This window comes from Rhineura floridana, chromosome 3 (assembly GCF_030035675.1).
Source record: "Rhineura floridana isolate rRhiFlo1 chromosome 3, rRhiFlo1.hap2, whole genome shotgun sequence".
In the NCBI taxonomy this organism is placed as follows: domain Eukaryota; kingdom Metazoa; phylum Chordata; class Lepidosauria; order Squamata; family Rhineuridae; genus Rhineura; species Rhineura floridana.
This window is the reverse complement of record NC_084482.1, coordinates 836,931-855,786: the sequence shown is the minus strand read 5'-3', so window position 1 is coordinate 855,786 and position 18,856 is coordinate 836,931. Positions and strand designations below refer to the sequence as shown.

At 43.7% G+C, this 18,856-nt stretch overlaps 1 protein-coding gene across 6 annotated transcripts in view; it reads right to left on the bottom strand.

The window, feature by feature from the left end:
• Positions 1–18,856, bottom strand: part of LOC133379127 (intercellular adhesion molecule 3-like) — an 81,820-nt gene that overhangs the window by 39,319 nt on the left and 23,645 nt on the right. For 4 of the 6 annotated variants that reach the window (XM_061613745.1, XM_061613744.1, XM_061613746.1 and 1 more), the window contains exons 4-5: positions 18,459–18,719; positions 11,116–16,084 (exon numbers count right to left, since the gene is read on the bottom strand). In XM_061613745.1, coding sequence (XP_061469729.1) covers positions 15,993–16,084; positions 18,459–18,719 — 353 coding nt within the window. In that variant the 3' untranslated portion in view covers positions 11,116–15,992. Of the gene's footprint in view, positions 1–11,115; positions 16,085–18,458; positions 18,720–18,856 lie in introns of those variants that run through there. The other 2 variants (XR_009761118.1, XR_009761117.1) reach the window with 1 other exon arrangement.

Here is an 18,856-nt window from a genome sequence, read left to right as displayed (position 1 = left end):
ATTTTTCAGTTGTCCATATGATGCTGCACGTTTTTGCACATTTTCACGCGGTTAAATCCGCTCCTGCAATACTGCAAATCATGCAATTTGCTTTTTTAAACCGGGAATCATCCGCTGTATCTTCAGGTGCTTGGATGCAATACCGCAGACTTTACAGCTGTGGGCGTTTGATGGGCGGTTCTTGGGCGGCCGGTTCCCCATATCCGTTCCCTCATTCTCAGCCAATCACATATTTCCACTGTTGCACATGTGCGCGAATGTCCGGGGAAAGCCCGAGAGAAAGGAACCTATCAGAACAATGGTGTGGTGTTGCCCCCCCCGCAACTTCTACTGCGCAGATGCAAAAAAGCGCATTTGCGCAGAAGCAGCAACAGTGGTTAATTTTTGGCCAGCCTGCAAACTGGGCAGCCGCTCAGGGTGACATCTGCAATTGTGGTTGTTTGTAAACTTTTTCAAGGGAGAAAATATTTATCTTTGCCTAACCTCCACCTCTCACCCCTCACCCTCGCATCAAATGCCCTTCTTGAACATATTGGTCTTTGCTTCCAGGCATCCAGAGTCAAGGGAGAGGGGGGGAGAAGAGAAATAGAGGCTTTCCTCTTGGATTACAGACACTCAAGCATCCTTAGTCAATTTCGCTTTCCTGCCTGCAAGGCTACTCTCTTTGAGTCTTGTCAATTTCAACCACAGCCTGCAGGTTCTCGGCAGCCCAGCTGAGCTGAAAAGCATACAGTCGCTTTTGCGAAATATCGCAATACAAGCAAAAAACCCACAGGAATTATTGGCATATAAGTGGTTTGCTAGAGCATCTCAGCGACCCGCAACCATAGAGATTGGTGGTCTACCTTCCTAGACATCACACATCATTACTTGCTGTTCTGGAGAAATAAGTGGAATTGCAATCATGTGTATCTCCAGAAATGTTAATATGTGTAAAGGTAGAAAAGCATACAGTTGGTTTTGCAAAATATCGCAAATAAAAACAAACAAAAATACAGGAATTATAGGCACTTCCGGGAAGGGTGACTTCGCTTGTGCCTGCTTTTGGGACGGGCTCCCGCCTCAAAAGAAGCTTATTCAGATATAAATCAGTCAGAACATTAGAGATCAACCTCAAAAGCCTGTTTTTGTTGGGAGGACTGGATTTCATTAATTTATGAGATAAGGTCCAGCCAACAATGCCGGACGGACTTCCGAACAAGCTCTATCTGTTTAAGCGATACGTTTATCTTTTCTTTAAAGAGAGAACGGACTAACAGGCAAGCACCCTTCTTTCTATTATTTTTTTACTTGGTTTAAATTGTTGCAGCAAACGGAGATTTGTCAGATTGATCGGCTTTGGACAACTTCTGGGTGAGCTATAACTCTTCTCTGTTATTCATGAAATTAACAGCTTATCTCTGTTTCTGTCGCAAAAAGCTGTCCTGGAAGTGCATTCTAAAGATATAAACAGAAGAGGGATTTCTATTCCTGATTTCTATTCCGAGGAATATTATATTGTCTGGGACTATTCTCTTTTTGGTCTATTTTATTTTGACGAATCTGCTTCTTCACGACGCCACTAACTGTTTTGATGCTGGGAACTAAATTTGTTTTGCATTCTTGAACATAGAGAGATAAGGCAGGTTGCTCTGTTTATACTGTGATGTCATCAAGCCTGGAATATTAACCCAATTGTTGCTGAAATAAGAAGTGGTTCTTCTTTATTTTTGTTTTGCTTTGTTTTCGTGGTTCTAAAAATGGCAATCAAGAAAGTGGCTGAGAATCTGGAAGTAACTATGTTTCAGAAAATAATGGATGAGATTGAGATAACGAAACAAACCCTGCGACAGGGTAGTAAGGAGCTGAAAATTGAACTGAGCAAAATGACGCAGGAGCTTAAAGAAATAGGGGATCCTGTGAGAGAGGAGAATGAGATCAGAGATGAGAAAAGAAAAAATAAAGGGAAGATACAAGCCCTGGAGATTGGAACAAATGTGGAATTGGAAAAAGATCTGGAGTTTATGGATTTTAGAAATAAAATCTACTGTTTGGAATTTAACGTTATCTCTGAAGAAATTAATGAAGATATTAGAGATAAAGTTATCAATGGCTTGGATAATCTTCTGGACTGGAATGATGTGATGGAGCTTGATATAGAGAAAATCTATGGAATTAACTGCAGCCATGTGACAATGGAAAAACTCTTAAGAGATGAGCCAGTGCATTTTGTAAAAAAGAAGAACACAGATATGACTTTACAACAGTATTTCAGCAACTTATTCAGAATGGATGGCAAGAAAATATTTGGGATAGAGGAAATTCCCATCAGACTCTTATTATATGACTATGGCTACAACAGCAAGATTATTATGGAATACTGATAATGGAAGATTGGACACTGAAATTACTGGACTTAACAGGACTATTGAAGAAGGAAGATGGAACTAATAGGGATAATGGAATAATGGCTATTGAAATTATTGGACCTAACAGATTCTGATGAGATGGATTAATCGAAATGTTTATTTGGACTATGGTTATGACAATAAGATTATTATAATTATTAACGAGATGGATTAACTGACATGTTTATTTGGAGAAAAATTGATAGATATATTTCTTAAAGAATTGAAACCTCTCTTTGACTTTTTGTGGAAAGAATAAAGTAATGTTTATGAGATTTGATGATTAATTAAGATAACTACTGGAGGAAAGTGATTTTATAATATGATTTAAGAGACAGGATTGTTATATATTGTAGACCTATAACTGATTTGATATGTGACAAATGGGAAGTCAACATTTTATTTTTTTTTGTTTAATCATTTTTGTTTTGTTTTTTGTCTTTGAATGTTTTATGATTTTGTTTTCTATGTTTTATGAAAATTTGAATAAAAATTATTGTAAAAAAAAATACAGGAATTATAGGCATATAAATGGTTCGCATGTTTCTTTTATCAGAGGGAACACTGCAAAGCCTGTGCTGGTCGCTTCAGCGCAGATTGACACAGCAGCATGTGGGGCTGTTTGCCCGCATTCCCTGCCCAACCCAAGAGCGGCCACCCATGGGGGGGGACTGTTTGCTTCCCTCAGGGGCAGCATTCCTGCCGCCGAGCTGCATAACAGTCCGGGGCTGAATCCTGCAGTGAATGAGCCCAAGGGTTATGGGGGGATTCACCCAGCAATTACAGGCGCTGATCCCTTGCACTGCCCACAATCCCCCTGGATGGTCAGGGGCACATGGAGACACACACCCCTTACAGCCACTCCTACCAAACCATCAGGAAATTCAAACTTTCACGTTCGTACGTTCAAACGCATGCACCTTGTTGTGCATTGTTGCAAAGGGGGAGAGGAGCATACATCATATTTTTGCAGACAAATTGGCTGATAGGGGGGAGTGTTATGAGTGGAGCTGGGAAAAAGCGAGAAGAAGTATGGGTCCTCTCGCTGCATGTATGGGTGCAAAAGAAGCGGGTATTTTTATTGGGAAAGAGCAAACAAACAGGCAAAGTGAGGACTGTCAGATGACGAACTGGATATGGAAAATGTGGATTATCCCGCTCCGTTTGGATGAGCCCTATATCTACTCAGAAGTCAGTCCTGTTGAGTTCTATGGGGTTTAATGGGGTTTAGAATTGTAGCCTTCAGGAGCATCCATCTTTACTCCCCAATGCTCCCATCTAACATCTCCACAACACTAGGCTCATTTGTCCCTACAATGGCCTTCTAGTGACTGGCCTGGCCTGAAGGCACTTAAACTCTTCTTGCTGAAAGCAAGTAGGCTAGATTAAATGTTCCCTACCCAGGCTCCATCTTTTAGCTAAGATTTCTATTTTAATTTCCAAACAGATTTCTTTGTGATTGATTGAATGAATGAATGAATCTTTATTTTTACCCCGCCCTTTTTCCAAAACTGGAACTCAGGGCAGCTTACAAATAAAAACTACACATAGGTAAAAAAACATACAAAAATATACAGTTAAAATAGAATTAAACTATTCGTAACATTTAAATCATGAAACATACACTTAAGATACTAAAACAATTAAAAACATTAAGAATAGAACAATACAACAGACCTTATGAGGCCCCATCTTAAACATCTTCTAGTCCAAAAGCCTGTCGGAATAAAAAAGACTTTGCCTGCCGATGGAAGGATAGCAAGGAAGGGGCCATTCGTGCTTCCCTAGGAAGAGAGTTCCAGAACCTGGGGGCAGCCACCGAGAAGGCCCTATCTCACGTCCCCACCAATCGCACTTGTGAAGGTGTTGGGAATGAGAGAAGGGCCTCTCCTGAGGATCTCAACACCTGGGCAGGCTCATATGGGGAGATACAGTCTGACAGATAGCCTGGACCTAGGCAGTATAGAGCTTTATAGGTCAAAACCAGCACTTTGAATTGTGACCAGAAACAAACTGGCAGCCAGTGGAGCTGTCGTAACAAGGGGGTTGTATGGTCCCTGTAACCAGCCCCAGTTAACACTCTGGCTGCAGCTCTTTGTACCAGTTTGAGTTTCCAAACAGTCTTCAAAGGCAGCCCCACGTAGAGCACGTTACAGTAATCTAAACAGGATGTAACTAAGGCATACATCACTGTAGTCAAATCAGGCTTCTCCAGGAATGGGTGCAGCTGGTGCACCAGTCTTAGCTGGGCAAAAGCACTCCTGGCCACTGCAGAGACCTGGGCCTCCATGTTCAAAGCTGAGTCCAGGAGCACACCCAAACTGCGAACCTGTGTCTTCAGGGGGAGTGTAACCCCATCCAGCACAGGCTGAATCCGTATTCCCTGATTTGCCTTTCGACTAACCAGGAGCACCTCTGTCTTGTCTGGATTTAATTTCAATTTGTTTGCCCTCATCCAGTCCATCACTGATGCCAGGCACCAGTTCAGGGCCAGGACAGCTTCCTTGGCTTTAGGTGGAAAGGAGAAAAAGAGTTGGGTGTCATCCGCATACTGATGACACAGAACCCCAAACCCCTGGACAACCTCACCCAGCGGTTTCATGTAGATGTTAAATAACATGGGGGACAAAACTGAGCCCTGAGGGACCCCATATGTCAATGGCCAAGGAGTCAAACAGGAATCCCCCAGCACCACCTTCTGGGTTCGTCCCTCCAGAAAGGAGCTGAGCCACTGCAACACAGTGCCCCAAGTCCCATCCCGGCAAGGCGGCCCAGAAGGATACCATGGTCGATGGTATCGAAAGCCGCTGAGAGCTCCAGTAGAACTAACAGGGACACACTCCCCCTGTCCAGCTCTCTGAGTAGGTCATCCACCAAGGCGACCAAAGCCGTCTCTGTCCCATAGCTGGGCTTGAAACCAGACTGAAATGGGTCAAGATAATCCGTTTCATCCAAGAATCTCTGGAGCTGGGCAGCCACCACACGCTCTATTACCTTACCCAGAAATGGCATGTTGGAGACTGGCTGATAGTTACCCATTATAGAGGGATCCAGGGAGGGCTTTTTCAACAAAGGTCTTACAACTGCCTCTTTTAGGCACATTGGAATTCTGCCTTGTTGTAAAGAGGCATTTACCACTCCCCTCACCCAGTCGGCCAGTCCCCCTCTGGCACTCTTAATGAGCCAGGAAGGGCAAGGATCTAGCAAACATGTGGTGGCTCTCGCCTCTCCAAGGATCTTGTCCACATCCTCGGGCTGTACAAATCGAAAAGAATCCATTGTTATTGGACAAGCAGGAGCCAAAGTTACATCCCTTGAGACTGTATCAATTTTAGCGTCCAAGTCGGAGCGAATCTGAGTGACTTGATCTGCAAAGTGCTGTGCAAATTCTTGACAGCGGGCTGTTCAGTGGTCTATGTATCATGCTTAATGTATCATGCTTAATGACATTGTGATGTTCCTGTAGGTTAAGCATCTGTAAATATGGTAAGTGTGGGTCTATTAGGTGATGTATGGTAATTGACTGAGAGAGAAAGGGGGGTACATGGGTGAGAAGCTGAAGTATGCCGGATGATGATTGGCTGAGTGGCTGGCTGGCTGAAGGTATAAATGGAGGTTTGTGAGCGATGGGGGGGTTGAGTCGGTTAAGAGAGAGAAGTTGTTGAGTTGGTTGGAGTGAGGTCATTTGGTGAGGGTTGGCTGGCAGAGTTCTGAGGGAAGTTTGGATTGTATTTGGCTGATATTTAAAGAGTATATATATGAACAGAAACATAAAGAGTGACCATATATGAAACCATACGCTTGTGAAACATTCCTAAAGTAATCTTGTTATTTCCTGTTATTAGTAAATAAATACTTATTTGGTTTACCAAAGGCCTGATCCTTGGCTGGGGAAATATACAGACCAGAAGGGAGGGCAAGGTAATTACCAAGGCTGAACAGAAACTGTATCTAATGGTGGCAGCAGTGAAGGGAGATATTGTAACAAGTCAAGTATCCAGAGCAACCCAGAGTTGTATGCTTTATATATAAAGATACAAGAGGGTTGGGAACAGCATAGGCATACAGTCACAAAGTAACAAGCTATAGAGAGACTTCGGCAAAGTCTCTGGGAGTATTGGTTACAGGAAATGACTGGTGGTGCTGCCTAGCAGTGAGATCTAGTGAGATCTGTGCTAGAACGGAGTGAGAAACCATATAAAGGACGGTCCTGACTGGTGGTGTCCCTGGTGGTGCCTAGTGAAAGGCAGTAGCCACAAGCAGGTGGGAACCTGACAGGGAGAACCAGGGAAAGATGTCACAGACATCACTCAGGCCCGCCCCATGACATCACTCAGGCCCACCTCCATGACACAACTAGGGCCCACCCCTCAAATCTCAGGTTTTGGGATGCTTGTGACCTGGCAACCCTAGTCCCAATGTATTCAATGGAGTTTACTCAAACAGGGAAGCGTGCATAGGACTGCAACCTCAAGTGATAAGGAATGTAATTCACCCAACCCAAAATTCAGAATCATGCCACTTTAAGCTATTTTGCTACTGTTTTATACTTGTTTTATGGTTATTGGGTTTTAAAAGGATTTATTTCTTGTAGTGAGCTGTCTTGGTTTCCAACCCTACCTAACAGGGTTGTTGAAAAGATTCCATATACACACACACTGGAGATGTAAAAATACATACACCCCATGGTTTTGGTTATTGTCAAAACCAGTTGATCATTGCATAACATTTTTAAAAAATAAAATCAGTCTAAGTTTCCTACAAAATAAAAGCAGTGACACCTAGATAAGCCCTGTTTAATTGCTTTAAAAATAGGATTGGAGGGGAAGAGAAAGATTTACAACACATACACAATCTTTTGCTATGTTCACTCATTGATTTACAGCATAATCCTAGCCACTTTTACTCAAAAGTAAGGTCTATTGAATTTAATGGGGTTTTTCCCAGTTTGTGGGATTAGCATTGCAGCTTTACTCCCAGAAAAGCGAGTATAGAATTAAAGCTTCATATTAGGAAAGTTTTCAAAACAGGCTATGAATTAGACAAATTCAGCAGCCCAGGAAAATTTACACAATTTGCATGTACACTTTAAATTTCTGTTCAAAAATTATTTGAAAGATAAAATTATATTTACACTAAACAATTGCCTACCAAGATCTTGCTGTGATTTTATTTAGAGAAAGGGATTTTTGCTACTGCTGAAAGCTATATACTTACTCAATTTATGAGATTTTCAGACAAGCAGGAAAAGACAACCGTTTTCTGACCTCGCAAGAGGTTCTAGCTATTACTTGGTCAATAAATCCCTTGTCAATCACAACCCTGACTTCACTTATTGGCTACAAACCTGAAAGGGGGGGGTTAGAGCAGCCAGCTACGAGCTCATTTAAGACGTTCTGGGGGGGCTTCTGTTTTGGTGTTTATCTCTTGAACCAGACCACCTACTTTTAAAAAAAATGAAAGCAGAGAGTCCGGAGATCAAAGTGATTCACCTGGAGACCCAGAGAGGACCCCCAAACCCAGAATCTCTGGGCAAAAACTGGAGACCGGGCAACTCTAGCCCAGACATGTGTGTCATTTTGCAAACCTGTCATCAGCGATGGGGCTTGCTGCATGGTGCCAATCCACATGCAGTTTGATAGTCCGTGGTTTCTTTACCGGACTGACTTTTTTGTTTCCGCCTTCTCTGGTGCTTACTGATTCGATCTGCTGCTCGCATTTTTTGGCGATTCGATCCACAGTTTTTTTGGGGGGGTTGCAAAAATTATGTAATTATTTTTGTAGATACTTGTGTAAATGACAGCATTCCACATAGTTTTCTGGTGGTGGAGAAAAACATTGCATAATTTTCAGGTCGCTGACATGAATGATCACAGCGTTCCACTTGGTTTTTTGGCATTGGGAAAAACATTGCGTAATTTTTAGGTGGCGGCCCTGAATGAATTATCAGATCACAGGGTTCCACGTGGTTTTTTTGGTGGCAGGAAAAACATTGTGTAATTTTTAGGTAGCTGGTGTGAATGAATGATCCCAGTGTTCCATGTGTTTTTTTGGCAGCTGGGTAAAGTAATGTTTAGGTAACATACGTGAATGAATTGATCACAGCGTTCCATGTGGTGTTTTTTCCTCTTTTTACATATCAGTGAGGCAGATAATCGCCTTTGAGTCTGTCTTGCCTCAGGCTTACTCTCTTTTGGATATGGTCTGTGCCAGTTTGGAAGCACTGATATCTCAGAGGAGAAGAAAGTACACCCACCCCTTTCCCTGGCTGAATGATTGATTGCTACTTGCACCAAACTGAGTGGTTGGTGGGCAGCACAGTGTGTATGTGTGTTGTTCATAATGATTTTTTACAAAAGAAAGGGGGGGGGTCCTGAAGAACCCTTTGGAAAAAGAGATAATAATGGTAATGCAATAATAACAAAAAAAAATCATGATATATAATGGACAAATGGAAATCCTGTGGTTGACACAACATCTTAATTATGAAAAAATATGTAAAATAGGGGGAGGATTTTAAAAAAATTGCTGATTGCCGTTTTGGCTGCAAAATCCATCCTGATTACAGACACAACCCACTGCAAGAGATAGATGCCTCTCGAAAGGAATAGCAAACTAGCGAATTCAGTCAGGATCCAGTACCAGGTTTGATTTTTTTGAGCATTTTCCCCCATCCCTATCTGTCATTCAGATGCAATTCGTCTGCATGTATGATTGGCACACAAATGTTCACACACTCCATTTTCCAGTCACCATATTCATTGCCATCCTACCACTTGCCATCCACACTAGGGGATGAAAGTTGACCAAAAATATCCTGGGTGTGGGTTTTTTTGTCCATCCCCTCAATCATTCCTCCCTCCCTGCCCTCTACTACCATTTTAAGTTCTGAGCAAGTGTGCAGGTATTTCTACACCTGTGCATGCACAACTTTAAAAAAATCCCCAGGAAATGTGCAAGAGCAAATATGGCCAACATACTGTATTTCACAATGGAAGGTTGGGTATTTTTGAGAGGGAATTTTATTATTACTATTATTATTACCACTGCTACCACTACTACTACAAGTTTGGCTCCTTCCTCCTTCCAGTTTGTGCATTGCCTCTCTTCAACACTCATGCATAGCAAAAACGGAGAGGAGTAGGGGGAATCACTAGCTTCTTTTGCTGGTCTCTATCCCCCTCCCCATTTGCCACAGCTGCAGCTGTTCTTTGGGCCAGCTGCCTGGGTCGAAGAGCTTTGGAACGGATGGTATGGCAGCTCTCTAATCACTTGCTTATTCCTTCTTGTGTAGCTGCCAATTCCCATTGATATCCTGAGTGGCCAATATAATTTTTAATTTTGTTTTAATGCAAATATTATGCACAGGAGCAGTTTGTACAAAACCTATGTATATAAAAAGGTTGGTCTAAGTATTGTGACATGCCTACAGTATGCAGCAATTGATGGAAATAGCCCTGCTTGCATCATTTGGACCACCAGAAGCAAAATGGCTAGCTTGGGCTGAGGTGGGGAGCAAAGAGAAGTAGGTGTGCATGGTGGCAGATGGACAGAACCACCCACCAAAGAAAATATACTCAGGCTGTGAGCACACTAGTCAGCTACAGCAAAGTGCTTCCATCGGCCACACCTGGAGGGGGAATGGGTTGATCTGCCAATCAGTTGCAAAATCTCTTTGAAGAGAATTTTTTTAAAATACACCCAAGCTGCTCCCGTCAGGTTTTACAGTAAAAAGGGGCAGGATTTGGGTAGCGCTGTGTGCCCTCATTATCAGAAGAGAGAGGTGGAGATGCAGTGAAGCCAGCAGCACAGTGAATGTATTTCTACCCTAAGAAGCTTTCACACCAGCACTGACTGCATATGCATATTCTTATGCAGATGCATTTAAAACAGCATATTTTTACTTATATTTTTTGCAGTTAAGGGGAAATCTGGATTAAACGGAGAAAAAGTATGAGCTGGCATTATGAGGACAACCACTTTGTGTGGACACTAATAAAATCTTCCAAGCATGAGCAGCACTGAATCCACAGTAAACTGCTGTATGGAAGCACCCTTGGTAACTAGGAGCGGCTGAGAAGCTAAGCGCACTGGCCACTCTCTCTCTCAGGGCTCCCAGGAGCAATGTGTATTAGTTTGGCATGGGATTGCAGCCTTAACTGATTCATCACCAATTGACTGCATCTGCATATATTTACACATCAATAAAACAATTATTATATTGCAGCAGACACAGGCAGGCATTTTCTAAAACTGCTTACAGACTGCCAGGAATACTGGGTGAAGCCTTTTCTGCTGTAGGATGAGTACTGATATTTAAAATAATCTCTTTTTAAAATCTGTTCCCTGATTAACTGAGCCCAGGGCGGCAAACACATCAACAAATTAATTTTTAAAACACATTTTAAAAACAGTTACAGTTACAAATATTCTTTCCTCCTGTGATCTCTGGGTTGCTATGAACAGTCTCCTTCAGCCATCACATGCCTGGGTAAACAGGAATACCTCCTAACAGTCAATAATGACAGAGACAGATGCACCTCACCAGGGAGGGTATTCCACAAATGCAGAGCCATCACTGAAAAGGCCCTGTCATGGGTCGACACCAACTGGCAGCTCCCGGTGGCGGCACCAACAACAAGGCTTACATGCTGATTGTAGGCTATGAGACGGTTGATCCTGGGGAAGTGTCCTGCCCGAAGTCTATGGATTCAGACTCAGACTCAGCTGTGGCTTTTTCTCTTTTTATTAAAGGAATAGGTACATCCAAAGCAGTTCAACTCATTAACCTAACTACTCTATCTTGGAACTCAGCTCTGCTCTACCTCTGACTAAGCATGACTTCAAGACTCTAAGACGTTGACCAGGGCCGGCTCCAGGCATGCGGGGGCCCTTGGGCATCAGCTTGCCCTGGCCCCCCGGTGGGTGGGTGGGTGTGCGTGTGCGTGCATACGCACGTGCGCATGGCCCTCCTCACGCATCCCCCATGGCCCCCCTACCTGTTTAGCATTGCCCTTAATAAAGATGGTGGCTGAGGTTTCCCTAGGGGGAATGAAGCCTCTGCCACCATCTTTGTTGATGGCACACATGCGTGCTATGCGTGCACATCTCTGCCATCAACTAAGATGGCGGCAGCAGCTTCAGTACCTTAGGGAAGCTGCGGCCACCATCTTCATTAAGAGCAATGCTAAAAAGCCAGCTGACAGGAAAGTGGGGGGGGTGGGGGATGCGGATTGCAGAAGGGGAGCGGAGGGCCCCTCAGGGGCCCCTCAGGGGCTCCTGTAGCTCCGGGGCTCTCGGGCCAGTGCCCAACCTGGCCGCCCTTTAGAACCGGCCCTGACATTGACTCAGCAACTGGGTTTCCCCCCTGAGTCAGCTTAGGTAGGCTTGGATTGTGCACACAAATGAAGTCTCTGCCTCAGCTCCAACTGTTGAACTTCTCACCACAAACGCCTCCGAGCGCTGGGCGAAGCTGGTTTGATCTCGACTTCCCTCTCCGACGGAGAGAGGCTGCTAACAGTCAGTTCAGGCATGGGAAGCTGTGCAGTGCTGGGAAACGTCTGACGTGTGAGGTTGAGTCTCTGGCATGGGCGGCATGGGCATGTCCAACTGAAGAGTGTCAGATGGGCCAGGTGGAGCATCCACAGGGGAGTCAGGGACTGAGGGGGCTGAGCTGTCAAAGATGGGGGCTGGCGCACCCTGTGAGTCCACCCCACTGTCTGCCCCCTCCCCAGGTTCCCAGTCCAAGTCCTCATCATTTCACCCTCATCTATCCACCCCGTCCCTGCATGGCTCACCACAGGAAGGCAGTCTTTTAGGCAGGGGTGTGGTCATCCAGGATCTCAAGGGGTGTTAGACCCCTTGCTTTTTTGGGAGCAGGGTTCCAGCAGGGTCCCTCTGTCTCCAGCATCCTACAAGTCAATCAGCATGAAAGGGGAGTGTGTTAGCCATTGAGAAGTATCCTTCCAGCCATTGCTTCCTTGTCCTTTCCTGATGATTGGAGCCAATCAGAGTGAAAGGAGATGAGTCATTAACTGAGAAGCCTCTTTGAGCTAACACTCTCCCCTTTCATGATGATTGTCTCCTAGCGATGTCTGTTTTTGTGGGAGAAGGCATTAACAAGGATCTCATTCTCAACCCAGCAGCAAAAGGGAGGCATGGCTATGACTATCATGAAGCGACCCTGCACTTCTGAGTTTGCCGTTTCACTACTGCTTTTAGGTATTTGGATCCCAAGCCATTTAGGGCTTTAGATGGTAGTACAACCACCTTGAATTTGGCCTGATAGCTCACTGGCAGCCAGTGCAGTGCTTTCAGGACCAGTGACACATGGTCACATCAGGCTGCCCCATTTACTAGAGCCTAGACTAAACATGGAAACACTATTACAAATGTAGCTTAGGCATGAAAAATGACCAGTGTAAACCGAGCTGCAGGTCACCAACTAAATGCACTTGCTCGCCTTTCAAATATAAATGTACCCTCTGTCTTTAGGAAGCAGTGCCCAAGCATGATGTGTGTGTGTACAAGATAAGAATGAAAGGAAACATAATACATTGTGATGTTAGCCTACCCTTCATTCAAATGGTGTTTCAAAATCTTTCTCAAGTATTTTGATGGCATTATAGTTTAGAGGCATTATAGTTTAGAGGCTATTTATCATCACCCTACAACTAAGAGGCATATGTACTAAGATGAGTGCATGTGAGGAAGCAACAATTTGCAGTTTGGAGAGAGAGAGAGAGTTAGCTAAAGACTGAACCATCTAAAATTAATTTCCATCTTTCTTAATATATAACCTGCCTAGCTTCCCCTCTGAAGACAACTTGCCAGTCTATAGAGGAAAATGTACATTTACCAGTGTTGTCTGAATGCAAACCATGCCAACAAACGGATTTCAAAAGGGCCCCTGCCCACCTCTCAAATTGGCCCATGGGGGAAAATAAGGATTCAGCTCACTGGGCAGATCCAGCTCCCTATCCCTGATCTAGCTTGATGAAGGATTGTGGAGGACTTCTCAAGCTGGCACGCTGTTTTGAGACATTTTGGTTTTGGCCTAATATTGATTTTTGGTATGGCACTTTTGTTATGGATCAACACAACTACCTTTACTTTTTGTCTGAAGGCACTCTGTCGGGGGTGTGGATGTAAGGTGGCATATCTGCTGCCTTGTAGCAGTGATTCTATTCGCCTCTGCTTTATGCTCCACTTGTATATAGTGAATAACACAGGTATTACAAAAACACCTTAAACTTCTCTCCACCAGTGATCTCCCCAAAACACCACAGCTGAGTTACACTGCTCAGAGAGGTTGGACACATGCAGACAATACACTGAGGAATCACTTTTGTAGATGGAGGAATGGGAAATTTAGTTCTCTCACAACCATCAAAAAGATGCTGCCTGCCTCTCATTTCCTAACAAATATCTCCTTGTTTAAAGAAAATCACCTCTTCCCCTTAGGGTTGCCAGGCTCAGGGCCTGAGAATGATTCTGTATCTTTAAGAGAAGAGAAAATTCAGCCAAGTGCAAGTGTTCTTGCAACACTGTGAAGGGAAAAACCACAAGGTGAAATTCTCCCTTCCCCCTGCACAACTTTTAAAGATACAAAAGATCTCTTGGAGCAACCTGGCAACCCTACTTCTCCACACAAAAGATTCCTAAGCCAAAGGAAATTTCCGTCAAGTCTATGAATGCTAGTCACCCTAAGGCAAGGAGGAAGGGGAAGTGATACAGTGTAAGGAGGGGAGGGCAGAGGCTGAGTTTCACACTTGTTCAACATAGAATCATAGAGTTGGAAGGGGCCTATAAGGCCATCAAGTCCAATCCCCTGCTCTGCTTAGGATCCAAGTTAAAGCATACCCAACAAGCAGCTATCCAGCTGCCTCTTGAAGGCCTCCAGTGTTGGAGAGCCCACCACCTCCCTAAGGAATTAGTTCCATTGTTGTGCCACAATAACAGTTACAAAGTTTTTCCTGCTGTTCAGCTGGATGCTGGCTTCCTGTAACTTGAGCCCATTATTCCATGTCCTGCACTCAGGGGTGATTGAGAAGAGATCCTGGACCTGCCTGTGTGACAACCTTTCATGTACTTGAAGAGTGCTATCATTTCTCCCCTCAGTCTTCTCAAGGCTAAACATGCCCAGTTCTTTCAGTCTCTTCTCATAGGGCTGTTTCCAGTCCCCTGATCATCCCTGTTGCCCTCCCCTGAACATAACTAACTATTCTTAAAACACACGAAGACACACCAATGGGGAGTCATGTTGATTTTTCCCTAATATCATAGCTCCACCCTGTGGTAATATAAGAAACACAAGGAAGCTAAAACAAGCAACAGTCTTGTGGCATCTTAAAGACTAACAGATTAGTTGTGGTATAAGGTTCACAGACTGCAGCCCACGAAAGGAAATGCAACATAAATGGTGATAGTGACCATATTAACAGTAACCATTCACATGCACACACAAAAGTAGTTGATCACACATGCACCTTGGCATTGGCAAGCCAATTAACAGTTCATGTTGCAGCCTCCCTTTGAGGTTCCTTTGTTTAAAGATGGCCACCTTAAGTTTGAAGCTACACCATCTAAAACATCTAACCAAATAAAGGGTTTTTTTAATTGGGACAACACAGAATGAAAAAATGTCCATAAATTCAGGCAATTAAAAAAATTCTTAAAGATAATCATGAAATTTGTTAGGCTATGAAACAGTATTCAATCACAGCGGTTCCAATTACAGGGATGGCTCAGGAAATGTGAATTAGGTACATTCACATGAAAATGCAAAGTGAACAAATTCCTTCCCCATCCCTGTGATTGGAACCATGAAGAGTAGAATATTCTCTAGACTGGTGATTTTTGATCCCCTGATCCCAATGGAAAAGTCTATTTTTAAAACTACATCTGTATCTCTTTTCACTGCAAGAGCCCTATGCATTCTTAGTGGAAGAAAACACAATTATGTTTACTAGGGCTTACTTCCAGGGAAATGTGCATATGGTTGCAACCTGAGACTCAAACTGCTTTTTATGCAAAGCTTAAGAAGAGAGGGCAGAGAAGGGCTGCTGAAACCCAAATTCTGTCCAAGAAAACTTATGTTCAGCAACCTGTATAAATATATAAATTGGTGGGGGAAAGCAGAATTTATCTTAATTTGAATAATTTATTCTGGTGCTGCTAGTCACAGGGGAGGTCTGCCTCCAGTGATTAGGAATTGTATTCAGACCAGACCAGCTGAGATTTCAAAAGCCATTGTGCACACACTTCTACAGCCATAAGGGCTAGAAACTTGAATTTTTAATTTTCAAATAAAAACAAAGGTTCTTTGCTAGCTGAATTATGTGCCTGTTACCATATTGTGTGTTTTGTCTCTGCTGTTGCTCTGATATACCCACTCCAGCTACTCTAAAGGTGCTCCTTGTTCACAGAAACATTCCATGTTTTTGTCTGAAGGTAGTAGCAGATTAATGGAATTCAGGGGCTACTAGGATATGATCCAGTTTCTGCCAAGTGCTGCTGTGTAGAGTCCTGAATTCCCTCTTACTGTTGCCTCCTGCATGCCAAAAGAGTTCATTCCAAGTCTGCTGTCTTTCCAAAGGGTCATCCTCATTTTCGGCAGTACCAAATGATGACACCCAAGATGCCTATGATCACCAATGACACCATCACCCAGACTACGACCAAACTGCGAGACATCTCTGCAATAGAAGACAGCACATTAAGTGATGGGATTTGGCTAGAGAGGAGCAAGAAGCTGATTACTAGGTGACAAACAATGAAATGGGCTCAGACATGCTTTCATGGCTATGCTCCCAGGCATTTTAATGTTTTAATGTTTTAATGTTTAATGTTAACGTTTAATGTTTCATGTTTAATGTTCTAGTTTTAAAATCTTGCTGCTATTTGTTATTGATTTTATTGTAATATTGTATTTTAACCTTGTACACCGCCCAGAGAGCTATTAGCTACGGGCGGTTTATAAATTAAATAAATAAATAAATAAATAAATAGTTCTGCTTATGAGCTTCCTGGAAACATCTGGATGGCCACCGTTGGAAAACAGGATGCTGCCCTAGGATGGACCCTTGGACACAATCCACCATGGAGGAATTCTGCATGACCCCCACTGAAACCAATAGGAGGTACAAAAGAGCCCTACAGTGCCCCACACTTCAAAACCTCTGTTTTAAAACAGCTCCACTGGTTGCCAGTTTGTTTCCATGCCTAATTAAAAGAGATCACATTAATCCCCAAATATCTGAAAGACTACCTCCTTCACTACAGACCCTTATGGGTGTTAAGACCAGCCTTCTTGGTAGTTCCACCATCTTCAAAGGTTCAAGGAGTGATGGCCTGGGAGAGGGCCTTCTCTGTGGCAGCCCCAAGTTGTGGAATTCCCTCCCAATGGAGGTATGTCTGAAGGTGCAACCTTCATTGTATAGCTTTTCTCATATTTGTTATTACATTTATATCCCACTTTTCCTCCAAGGAGCTCAAGGTGGCATGCATAGTTCTCCTCCCTCTCCATTTTATTTTCACAACAACCCTGTGAGGTAGGTTAGGCTGAGAGACTGTGACTGGCCCAAGGTCACCCAGGAAGCTTCATGACTGAGTCGGAATTTTAATCCTGGTCTCCCAGGTCCTAGTCCAACACTCTAACTACTACACCACACTGACTCTCATGCTCTTGACACTTAAGTTAGGACCCACCCTATAATTCTGATTGGAAATTGTTTTGACTGTAACCTGCCCTGGGACCTTATGGTGAAGGACAGCTAAGAAATCAAGTAAATAAATAATGGGGTGTACCCTCTCCTCCCAAAGGTTCAAGGTAAGGCCACCTCTGCCTCTCCCCTTTCAAAAAGTAGTGTGTGGGCTCGTGATGCCCTGGAGCAGTCATCTGTATGCACCATTAGCACAGGCAAGAAGGTCACCCCCTTAGAATCAGCTTATTGGGGTGGGCTGTGAACAGGGGGAACCAGAGCCAGCTCAAGCATTTTGCTGCTTGAGGTGGAGGAGCAAATGGTAACCACGCACCCCAAATCCAGGTACCTAGTACTCCAGGCCAGTAAAGCTGTGTTGGCATCTGAGGCAGAACATTTGACAAGTGCTTCTCCTCCATACTAATACAATAATACATAATAATAATAATAAATTATCACTAATCATTTGTTGCCCTTTTGGGACACACAAAATCAGCTGCCTAAAGTAGCTGCCTCACTCTGCCTAATAGTAGTGCCAGCCTTGCTGGGAACCATGAGCTGTGGGGCCAGCCGGTTGTCAGGCCTATAAGACCAGGCCTTTCATACTCCTACTTGCCCAGGAGAATTGAAGGCCCTGTCTGCCTCTACTGGGCAGAGTCAGTCCAGGCCCTGCAAATGCTTCATTGAGAAGCTTTTAGTTGTATTTCAGCAGTTCACTACATGGGCACCTTGCACCCACAGCGCCTTGCACAGCCTCAGAGTTTTTTTTAAAGAGCCTTCAGCTGGATGTACTTTCTTGTCTAAGAAATTATCCTTTAACTTCTGACGTGGTGCTTGAGCATCTCTTGCAAAAGTTCCCCTGTTTATTTCCACTACCCCTCAGAGAAGTAGTGAGGTGCAATTTGAAATTTGCTCAGTCTTGTCATATCTCTTTTGATTTACTGTGAAATTCCACAAATGGGTCTCTGGAAGAGGCCCAACACCACCATCAAATCACTTGCACGGTCACGTAAGATGAAAACCCAATTGCAACTCTACTGAGAAAAGAATAACTTGGGGTCCATCCAGATGTGTGTGTCTTTTGGGATGGGTGGTCCTCATGCATGCAAGTATTTTGCAGCATCCATACAACATCATTGGTATCAAAATGCCAGCCTGTACTTTCCCCTCATTTAATCTGGATTTACCCTTTCCAGGCGATACCCAATATTTTTTAAGAAAAGAAAACTGTTGTCTATGACCCATTTGTGATATCTCAACGACCCATTTGCAAATTAAGCCTCTGCCTAGCAGCACCCTTGGACAGGGATAGAAGAGCTCAGTGCTAAGTTGAAAAACAAGACTAGAAAGAAAGCCACATCCATCCTACCTTCATAAAGAATTTCTACCTTTGCCGAGTTGTTGCCATAAACGTTATGTACTAGACATCGGTAAGTCCCATTATGGTTCACTTGAGCAGGATGGATTGTGATGGTCTTATTGCCATCCGAGTACTCCACGCCAACTTTGGAGGGGAGATCCCATGAAAACTCTGGAAAGGGCTTTCCTTCTGCATGGCACTTCACCACAAGCGACGCACCACTTTTGTACACCTTGAGATTTGTTGAAATGCTGACATTGTAAGGACTGGCTGCAATAAGGAATGAAGGAGCTGATGAGCTACAGAAGCCTTGGCTATCTTTGTTTTTAGATGGAGGACAGCACACCAAGGAGAAAGAAGCCCACTCACATTGGGAAGACAGACATTGCATTTTCTTGGAACTGGCA